The 10,482-nt window shown below is 42.3% G+C and overlaps 2 protein-coding genes across 3 annotated transcripts in view; both read left to right on the top strand.

Annotated features, from left to right (window-relative positions):
* The window catches only part of sh2d5 (SH2 domain containing 5), a 5,624-nt gene extending 823 nt beyond the window's left edge, over positions 1-4,801 (top strand). The window contains exons 2-10 of the mRNA XM_005729702.2: positions 87-143; positions 220-300; positions 379-453; positions 547-693; positions 2,288-2,488; positions 2,728-2,911; positions 3,305-3,410; positions 3,501-3,660; positions 4,355-4,801. Of these exons, the coding sequence (XP_005729759.1) occupies positions 93-143; positions 220-300; positions 379-453; positions 547-693; positions 2,288-2,488; positions 2,728-2,911; positions 3,305-3,410; positions 3,501-3,660; positions 4,355-4,528 (1,179 nt within the window). The 5' untranslated portion in view covers positions 87-92 and the 3' untranslated portion in view covers positions 4,529-4,801. The remainder of the gene's footprint in view (positions 1-86; positions 144-219; positions 301-378; positions 454-546; positions 694-2,287; positions 2,489-2,727; positions 2,912-3,304; positions 3,411-3,500; positions 3,661-4,354) is intronic.
* A 601-nt stretch (positions 4,802-5,402) lies between these two features.
* Positions 5,403-10,482, top strand: part of kif17 (kinesin family member 17) — a 12,405-nt gene continuing 7,325 nt past the window's right edge. Inside the window, exons 1-12 of one of the 2 annotated variants that reach the window (XM_013909982.1) lie at positions 5,403-5,640; positions 5,756-6,010; positions 6,193-6,339; positions 6,471-6,572; positions 6,813-7,002; positions 7,314-7,766; positions 7,925-8,019; positions 8,123-8,288; positions 8,387-8,484; positions 8,614-8,705; positions 9,182-9,410; positions 10,193-10,451. In XM_013909982.1, coding sequence (XP_013765436.1) covers positions 5,780-6,010; positions 6,193-6,339; positions 6,471-6,572; positions 6,813-7,002; positions 7,314-7,766; positions 7,925-8,019; positions 8,123-8,288; positions 8,387-8,484; positions 8,614-8,705; positions 9,182-9,410; positions 10,193-10,451 — 2,062 coding nt within the window. In that variant the 5' untranslated portion in view covers positions 5,403-5,640; positions 5,756-5,779. Of the gene's footprint in view, positions 6,011-6,192; positions 6,340-6,470; positions 6,573-6,812; positions 7,003-7,313; positions 7,767-7,924; positions 8,020-8,122; positions 8,289-8,386; positions 8,485-8,613; positions 8,706-9,181; positions 9,411-10,192; positions 10,467-10,482 lie in introns of both variants that reach the window. The other variant, XM_005729704.1, reaches the window with a different exon arrangement.

Below are 10,482 nucleotides of genomic sequence, written 5' to 3' on the forward strand. Positions count from 1 at the left end.
CAACTTGTTTTTAAATCTCCTTCACTCTGCTGCTTGGAGTCCTAAATTCTCGGGACTTCAAGTGTTGAAATCTCGTATTTCCACAGGGCACGATGGGTGAGGCACCGGTCAGAGAAGATAGTACAGTGACACGATCAGCAGAGGTATGTCTGGAAATATGACTTTGCATTTGTGTGTCTGTGTGAGTGTTTGCTTAACCTCCTGTCTTCACTGGTGAAGTATGTAGGCTCATTTCCTGTGGATGACAACTGTTTGGATGACCAGATTAAGCAGCTGCACACACAGTTGAAGTCCCTTAAAGTGAGTCTTTATCTTTCTATCTAAACCTACGAATGTGATGATAACGACTGTACCTAATGCAGTCCTGTATTCATTTAGGCATACAAGACAAGACGGCCAGTGTCCCTAAAGTTTTCCATTAAAGGTGTGAAAATGTATAATGAGGATGAAACGGTAAGTAGAGAAAATGACAGTTAATTTGTTTTGACCCGTTTACGTCGCTCTCCTTTTCGGGCCTTATTGCTCGCGACCTGTCCCTGTGTGCAGATCCTCCTGATGGCCCACGCTCTGCGGAGAATCTCTCTTTCCACGGCCCGACCCGTCGATTCACAGTTTGCCTTTGTCGCGCATAACCCAGGCTGCCCAGACACCCAGCTCTACTGCCATGTCTTTAAAGCAAGGCACGCCAGAGCAGTAAGGATTCTCCATTGTTCTGTTATAGTTAGAGCTCGCAGTAAATATGTATTTAAGGCTTTCTGTTTACTCACAAATAACAACCCTGCCGCTTTCCCATGCTGGACAGAAAGTCCTTCTGTCAAGCACAGTATATTTTAAAGTGTGTGATTAAAGGTGTTCCAACTCTGCTCACAAAAAGCAGAAACAATGACTGACTATACTTTAGCTGCAACCCCATTCAAGGTTATCTCTGTGTGCACCTATGGGCTGCTTCTGGCACTACTTGCACTCGGTGGAAGGCCTGTCCTGACTGCTTGAACATGTGTGTTTTGTGATATCACCATGTCGCTTACCAGACATTTCAAACTATTATATGCCGAATCATTACCAGAGGTGATGATGGGCTACGACCCAGAAATCAAACAATGCAAGAGTTTTGTTTTTTTTTTCTTTCTTTTTTCAAAATGCATAATATGTAACTTCTCCAGACAGAGGAAGAAAATTTGACATTGTGTGTCCACTCATGGTGCACTGACCGGAGGTTTGAGGCCAGACCAACACATTTTTGCTCTACTTGCCAGATTTGGCTCGCTGGGACTTCACCCTCTTCCCTGAAACAGAAGTCAACTTGAAGGAGCATTGTTTTATCTCAGAGGAGCAGAGCAAAGGCGATCTAAAAAGCGTTAGCAGCATTGTGATTTAGCTTTTTACTTGTGTCGTACTTAGCAGTTTACTTCGTCTTCTTTCTATTCTCTGTTTTTCAAGTCTGTTATCATAGAAAGTTTCCAAGCTACATGTTTGCATAGTTTTGGTCCGTGCCTGAAATAGTTGCGGGGTTTTGACAGCGATTCTTTAAAAGGATTAAAATGGTCACGTGTTTAAATGACGTGAGAACGAGAACAACCTTTTAAAGTTTACATTAGAGGTTTGCGTTAATGGTGTCACTGAAACTGAGTCCATATTTCCGTTCTCGTTATCTTGATAGGCAAACTATTTTAGAGCAGCCCAGAGTAGGGAAGTAATGCCGATATAATATAAAGCTAACATTTCTGTTGTTATCAGAAGCTTTTGACACATTAGAGGAAATTAAATCCAATAAATGTGGTCAGTACTGAACAGTTTGCCATGGTAACTCCAAATAAAACCCTCCAGTGTCACACAGGTTTGGACTAGAGAGTGATGGGAAATGTGCTTATTGATCTTTGATAACAAATTCCTTTCTGTGCTAAATTCAGATCTGATCCCAACCGACTGTTGTATCTTCAGAAGTCACCCTTGAAGCCAAGCTTCCTGTGTGACACAATAATAGGTGCCTCTACTGGTGGATCTGGTAGCATTCAATTGTTTTGAGCCAGTCTCACCGCATTGTAGTTAGCAGCGAGACTTGTTCCAACATGGAGAGGTCGGCAATACTATGACACTGCAGTTGCCTCATCTCTGCGAGATGCCTGTGCTTGACTAAACGGTGTCAGCTGTGGTGTTGAAGCGCTAAGTTTTTATCAGTGCCGTTGTACTGTTAATAATTTACTTGATGAATTACTGCAATATGACACAGAATAACACTGTTTCAGTTTAACTGCTACGTTTTCTGTATGCACCCTTCCTCCTTTAGGCCCAGTTCCTGAACCTGCTGCTGTGCCGCTGCTTCCAGCTGTCGTACTTGGAGAAGCATCCAGAAGAGGCCCAGATAGACTCTGCTGGCTCACTGCCTCATCGCAAGCCTTCACTGCTCAATCACGGCTTTCCTCTTAGTGTCAGCGCCCTGGTTTCATTCAGAAGAGCTCCTTTTGGTGGATTATTACCTGGCACTAAGGTTTGGCTATTCTTTTTTTCTTTTTTTAACTTCACCCAAAATCTCATGGACTAATTTAAATGTTAGTTTGTTAGTAAATGTTGCAATGGTTTTGCCTCTTTATATATTGTATTTCAATGTAAGTTTACCCATGTCTTCAAAAATTACCGCACCCAAGTTTTTGCACAGCACTGCAGTTTCAAAATGTATGCCTCAAAATTAAAATTATCTGTACAAACTATGTGATGTTTTCTCTACAGAAAACTCCAAAGTCTTCAGATGACCAACAAAGCAGCCAAGATGAGGTCTTTCCCATCTCCTCTCCCTCCCTGATGCGCAAGAAAGTCATACGCACCAAAGTGCTGCGCTCTGGTGCTTACCGCTCCTTCACTTTCACGCCACGCAAACAGCGCACCATTCAGGATCAACTGAGTGTAACTCAAGGTGGGCCGAGTGTTCACAGAGCGCTATCGAGGTTCAAAGAATTGATTAGGTAAAGCGACTTCATCAGTATTTGGTGAAGGGCAGTCACTGCTGTGGTGTCAGGGCTTTTCTTTGTTTTGTTTTTTTTATTTTAGTCTGCATGATGAAGTGATTTCATCTCATATGGGTAATTGTGCATTCCTACAGCGCTTACATTTTATTTCTGTTACTAATGTTCCTTTTTAAAGTTGAATATGTTTCTTTGTTTTTGAGGGGTTCTTTCATCATCATCACTGCATAGCGTCCACTGAGTTGAGATCATCTGGGATGCTTCTTCCCCGTCACATGGTGATGCAATATTCCACCTTTATAAAATCTAACTTTACATTATTTCTCTTATTATATCAAAACCAGAAAAGGATCTAGACAAGTTGCCAGCGAGGCGATCCCGGGCTCCAAGCTTGTCTGAAACAGAAGAGGCACTAGCTCAGGCAGTGTGGTGTTGGGCTGGTATCGCAACGTTAGTATATCGCACATCAAATACATCTTTACATTCATAAGTGTCACTTTCCTGTTACTACATCTGTGATTTTCCTTCTTGGTATTGCAGTGAGAGCAGCTATTCACTGCTTGCAGATGATGTTCTGGGATCCTACCTTTTGTGCCAACATCCAAAAAACCCTAAATGTGGCTCTCTAATCATTCGCTTCTCCTCTGGCCCGATCACCCACCTTATTGAAAACACCCGTAAAGGGAAATTCGTGCTCGAGGTAATTCTTTTGTTGGCTCATATACATGATGTGAAAACCAGATTATGATTAAATCTAATCTCTTTCACTGGTTACTTTATTTTCACAAGCTCTTATATTTTTCATAAATGATAGAAAAGGAAGGGGGTCGTGGGGGGGGAGATATGTGGAAGTGCTTTAAATACGCATTCCCTATAATGGCCAGCAGAGGGCGGCAGCTCTAGTTGCAGCGACTTCCAATTAAATTGAGGTCTGTGGATAAAATTGCCCTAAACTCTTTCACTCTATGACATCAGTAAGAAGATTTGGGGCTCAGTTGGTAGTTTCAGTTCACATTTACTGAAACATGGATTTTTATTTATTTTTTTACTTTTTATGAAATGTTGATATTAGGAGTGCGGTGGAGAGCAAGGGGTGTTTGTTTCCGTGTGATGTTAAAATGTTATGGTCAAAAACATTAAGCTTGAGGCTATCCTGTACATTAGGACTTTATAGTGGGTGACTTCCAAATTTTATACAGTCTGTTTTTAACTAGAGCCCTCAAGTGGCTTTTTGGGGAACTGCACGGGAGGTTTCCACTTGGCAACCACCTTAATTGACAATATTATTCTCGAAAACCATAATAATTGTTTGTATTTGATTAGAAATGTCATAGTTGATTTATAATCATGTGTAACTGGTGTCTTTTTTAATTTATTTATTTTTATAAATGTAGAAATGCAAGACTGAATTCAATTCCATGGCTGAGCTGATTGAGCACTACACAGAGACTGAGGACGAGCTGCCATGTCTGCTGAGCTATGCTCGGGTGAACCACTGCTATGAGTGGGAGGAAAACGTCAGCAAACAGCAGCCTGTAAAGCTTCAGCCCAAACGAAGCCGAAATTAAAAGTACCCACAGAAACGAATGGATGTAAACCCTGGACACTGGAACATGTGGACTGCCAACCTCAGAGGGCACAAAATAAGCGACACTGATCATTTCTTTTGCACATTTATCTTTTATCTGTGTTTTGGTGCGGGAAGGTTTAACTGTAAAACAAAGTCACTGTTTAATAGTGTTGGCACTTACTGTGAACAGTATCCATTTCCTAAGAGGGTACTTGTGTGTTAAAGATATTTTGTGGTTTCTGATTTTATTATTTTTATTTCAACATAAGCTTTTAAAAATATACATTTTTATTTGTGCCTATAAAACAGAGGAGCTTTTTTTTTTTTTTTTTTTTTTTTAAAGACATGAAACTAAGAACCTGAATCTGTAAAGGGGAATTAATCACTGATTACTACACCTGATGGCAAAGCCACACTTTTTCTTCTTGTTTCCTTGTCTAGTAACAATGTTACTGAAATGTAAAACTTTTACTCCTTTTTACTCATATTTTTGTATGCAGTTTGTTTAGCTGATAATGTCGCATCTGTTAATATGACTAAATTTCTGTTCAGAGTTTTCATTGGTCGAGTATAAATGGTACAAAATGATTTCAATCATTCTCTGGGATTGTGGTTATCATGTTGTGTCGTCTTGACTATAGTTGATTTGTTCATAGCTTGCACACCATCTACCTGCACCCCCCTACATTAGTTTCACAACAGAAGATTGTGATTATTAGCAAAACATTAAATAACAACTGAACATAACGTGCATCCGTAGTCTTTCTTTTCTCTTTAAACGTCTGTTTGCTTTATTTAAAATATGTTTTCACTTTTAGTTTCTTGACAGTAATGAAGCATAAAGTAGACTGTTTTTCGCCCTTTGACCTCACTCCGTCCTCACGGAAATGGCTGCGGGTCTGGGCCTGTTACATTCCTCAATGGTTACTTGTCGTTGCTAAGCAACTTCAAACGCCTCGGGGAGAGGAACAGAATGGGACAGGACCTGAAGCGATACCTGACGAGATCCGTCCACACTGTACCTGGAGATATTTTTGCTGATCGCTTCTTACTGAACCTCACTGGAGATGTGGGCCGTTAGTCAACTGCTGCTGTCATCTTGTTGTTAAGGTGATGTTAGCCATCGAGGTCCTGCTGTCGTACTTCTAAGTAAACGTTGAGTGTTTGCGAAGGAGACCGGAGCGGCTTTGTATTTTACATCAGTTTTATCTCTTACACCTGCCAGCTGCTCGGTAGTGATTCTTGAGACATGGGGTCAGAGTCGGTGAAGGTGGTGGTCAGGTGCAGGCCCCTGAATGACAGGGAGAAGGCGCTCAGCTGTAAGATGGTGCTGTCCATGAACCTGCAGCGCTGCCAGTGCTTCATAGAAAAGCCAGGTGCAGTGGATGAGCCACCTAAACAGTTCACCTTTGATGGGACCTACTATATTGATCAAACAACTGAGCAGATGTACAACGAGATTGCTTATCCTTTGGTTGAGGTAAGCTTGATTTTATTACCAGCCTGCAGAGCTGGGCTCTATAAAAGAAGCACGCTTGTCACTGGACACCTTCAGCCTAACATCAGTAGCCTATATCTAATTCCTAATGAATGCAGGCGTCATTGTGAATACCCTTTGCTCACCTCAAAATTAAATAAAATTAAAAAATGTCACTTTTACAGGGTGTGACTGAGGGATACAATGGGACAATTTTTGCTTATGGACAAACTGGAAGTGGAAAGTCTTTCACCATGCAAGGGGTGTCTGAACCTGCAACCCAGAAGGGTGTCATCCCGCGGGCCTTTGAACACATCTTTGAGAGCATTCAGGTGTGTCTGTTGACCACAGTGATCTCGTAGCTTGCAACAAGCATACGTAATATTATGCTCTTAGTTTTTGTCTAGGCTCGTCTCAGCACTGATAGAATAATTATATGTTTTATCTCGTGTGTGCAAGCTAGTGTGCAGAAAATACGAAATTCCTGGTGAGGGCCTCCTACTTGGAGATTTACAATGAAGAAATCCGAGATCTTTTGGGAAGTGATGCCAAGCAGAGATTGGAGGTGAGTCCCTGCTTTTTAGATAAACTAAACAGGCTACACTGTATCAGAAGAAGCCAAATGGATTATTGTTCTTTGGTTAGTACAGCAAGGTGAGTGTGCTGTTTTCTGCACAGTACTGTACCTGTTGCCATGGTGATTTAAACGTACAGTTGATTCCTTAAAGGTCAAGGTGTTGTAACAGGGTGACAGACTAGCTGATTGTGCGTATGTGTGTGCTTTGTGTGGCTGATGAATGCCTAGCTGAAAGAGCACCCAGAGCGTGGGGTATATGTACGGGACCTTTCCATGCACACTGTGCACAGTGTGGGAGAGTGTGAAAGAATCATAGAGAAAGGCTGGAGGAACCGGGCAGTGGGCTACACGCTGATGAACAAAGACTCCTCACGCTCCCACTCAATCTTCACCATCCACCTGGAGATCTGCAGCACTGGTGAACTTATAATATCTTTGTCTTCACTATATCTGTTCAGTCTGTGCTGATATTCTACTTTTGAATGTGATCCTCTTATATCTCATAATGTCATCAGCACTTTACCATCAGTTATTTTTGTTCTGTGGCACTATATCTTTAAATTTGATAGTATATGAATCTCCTTGTTAATAGTTTGCATATCCTGCCTGTGCTTGCATGTAGTTTTCAAACCATTGAATAAAACATACCAGGTTAATAAAGGTAAATAATAAGGCTTTGTAACAGTGTTGAATGTTGCTTGTGTTTCCTGTGTCAACTCAAATTCTCAGATTCGTCTGACCAGGACCATCTACGGGCAGGAAAACTCAACCTTGTGGACCTGGCAGGAAGTGAGCGTCAGTCTAAAACTGGTGCTACCGGCGAGCGACTCCGCGAAGCCACAAAGATCAATCTTTCCCTCTCGGCCCTGGGAAACGTCATCTCCGCCCTGGTAGATGGACGCTCCAAATACATCCCCTACAGAGACTCCAAGCTGACCAGGCTGCTGCAGGACTCTTTGGGAGGAAACACCCGCACCCTGATGATCGCCTGTCTTTCGCCCGCAGACAACAATTATGAGGAAAGCCTAAGTACACTGCGATATGCAAACCGGGCCAAGAGCATCCAGAACAGGCCTCGCATCAACGAGGACCCCAAGGATGCTCTGCTCCGAGAGTATCAGGAGGAAATCAAGAAGCTGCGGGCGCTCCTCACAGGCCAGCTGAGCACTGCTGACCTTTCAAGTAAATTTTTATAGAAAAACAGCATGCTTTTTTAGCTTAATATTCCTAAATCTACACATAGCCTCTTTTAGATGCAGAGAAATATTTTATTTTCTTGCATGTTGTCTTTCTTTAATTACCAGTGCTATAAAAAAAAACCACTTTTATTTAAAATGCAGCTCTGCTGGCTGGTCAGTTTTCTGAGTCATCCCCTGCTGTGCCCTCAAGGCCACAGTCCACCCCCACTGAAGAAAGGAAGGAAAAGATTAAAGAGGCAAACATGGACCAATCCCACACAACAATTTATCACTTCAACTTTAAGCATGCATTGTATAAAGAGCCTGTGATTTATGATCTGTGTTCTGCTGTCTCTGCAGGAGTATGAGGAGAGGCTGGCCAAGTTGCAGGCTGAATACAATGCAGAGCAGGAATCCAAGGCGAAGCTGCAGGAGGACATTGCTGCTTTGCGTTCCTCCTATGAATCAAAACTGTCCAGTCTGGAGAAGGCCAAAGTCAGCAGGGGGAGCTCTGTCCCCAAGAATGGTAACAGCACATCCTGTGCCAACAACAGAACAAAAGTTTTCCGCTGTTGGATTCTCCCCATGTATGCTTCTTTGTATTGTGCCGCTTCTCTACATTAGTGGGCGCCAGCTGTACATCCCAGGTTGCTTTGGAAGAACTCTGCATGAGCACTGATCCCATGTGCCACAGTACAGTTGAGGAAACCTCCCAAACTAAGGTAGTGTCCAGCCCCACTTTCCATAAAGATCACTCCTCTTCAAATCATATTTGTATCCTGAAACAAGGTAACAAGGCAATCTTATGTAGGCAAAATGTTGAATTTTATTCCCTCATGTTGGCGAGCAAGCTTTCCGAAAAAGATCCAGATAGAGCTGGACTCTTGGAGTCTTCTGATGCAACTGCACCGGGGCCTCTAGACCAGAAACACGTCCTGGAAAGGTTTGTAGGCTTCTGTTCTAATCATGGAAACTTTCCTTAACATGAACACTTCCTCAGATTCATAGCTATGATTTTATTATTATATATGATATGTCTTAATCAGCCGATCCATCTAATTTCTACTCCTTATGGGTCTGGGTTGTGAGCATTTTCAACACTGTTCACAGGATACTGAACATATTGTTATGATGGTATCTACAATCTTCTTATCACACTCCATGATGAATGTGTCATACTTATGCTTGTGGCTACAAATGGAGTGGATAATCAGATTCCAGCTGTATATTTTTCTGTATGTACTTACCCTTGCATTCTTTTACATCATTGCATTCTTCTGTGTTATTACCATAATCTGGTAATTAGCAGAACAGTTATGTTTAACATATCATACATTGATGGTTACACTAGAATAATATAGCAAGAATTATACTAAGCACGCATCTATGCGGTGTCCTTGGTGTTCAATCTTTCCTCAGACTGCAGCAGCTGGAACAGGAGGTGGTAGGAGGGGAGCAGGCCAGGAACAAAGAGCTGCAACAAAGACAGCGGCAGAGAAAAAAACTTGCTGACCAGAGAAAAGCTCAGCTTGTCCATGCTCTGTCAGAGAACAGCGAGGAGAGCGAAAATGTGCTGCTGAATGTCTACAACTCTATCCAGGAAGAAGTCCATGCCAAAAACCAAATGCTAGTCAAAGTTCAGGGCAAGGTGAGTGGAAGCAGTTCGAAGGAGCTTACAGCAGATGCAAAATGCAATCTTTCTGTTGGGAGAAAGCATATGTGTTAAGGGTTTTCTGTACATTTCAAGGAGCGATCAGAAAGTTTGGGTTATCCACCCACAGAAATCTATTTCTCCTCCCTAAGATCTCCTTTTCATGCACCCCTGCTCTTGACAAAGTTTACTCCTTAAAAGTCAAATTTTGACAACAGTGCAAGTTCACCAGAGTGGGATTGTACATTGCGAATTCATACCACACTTTCAGACTATAAATGCATACTTGTGCGTTAACATCCTGGGGCATCTGTGGGAGAACATCCAGTGGAAAGAGCCTTAACAACAGCATCACCACACATTGAAAAGGCAACAGTTTTTCAGCCACAAAAACCCAGTCTTTGCTCACCATCTTTCCCACGACTTTGTACAATTCTCCAAAATCAAGTTAAAGTATTATACTCCCTGTTTTGAAACACTGGGCAAGATCCAACACTCATTGTAGAGGCACAAGTACAATGGACTTCCAAAATAGTGATACCAAAATAACAGCAGCGGTCTGGAGATATATTAGAAGGTGACTTTGACTAAATTTAAATTGGGCAATTTATTAACTTTTTTGACCTGGAAAAATTAGGTTATCTCTTCAGGGATTTACTAATTTGGTGTGTTAAAACGGTTCTCTCTTTGAATGTCAACCCCTACATATGACACGTTTTTAACAAGTGGGTTTTAGCTAGTTTTCTCATGAATAACATGCTTCGTCACTGTTGCAACAGCTGAAAGCAGCCAAACTGGAGATCCGTGACCTGCAGGCAGAGTTTGAGGTGGAGAGGAATGACTACCTGGCGACTATACGCAGGCTGGAGAAGGAAGGGCAGCTCCTGCACAGCCTGCTGGAGCGTATGGTGCCTCTGGTGCGCCGTGACTGCAACTACAGCAACCTGGACCGCTTGAAGAAGGATGCTGTCTGGGACGAAGACAGCGCCACCTGGAGACTGCCAGATGTGATGGTGCAGAAAACAACACTGCCTTCAGGTGGGGTATAATACGGTATGTAAAAAAAAAA

Source organism: Pundamilia nyererei, unplaced genomic scaffold, assembly GCF_000239375.1.
Source record: "Pundamilia nyererei isolate P.nyererei 1_Seehausen unplaced genomic scaffold, PunNye1.0 scaffold00034, whole genome shotgun sequence".
Taxonomy (NCBI): domain Eukaryota; kingdom Metazoa; phylum Chordata; class Actinopteri; order Cichliformes; family Cichlidae; genus Pundamilia; species Pundamilia nyererei.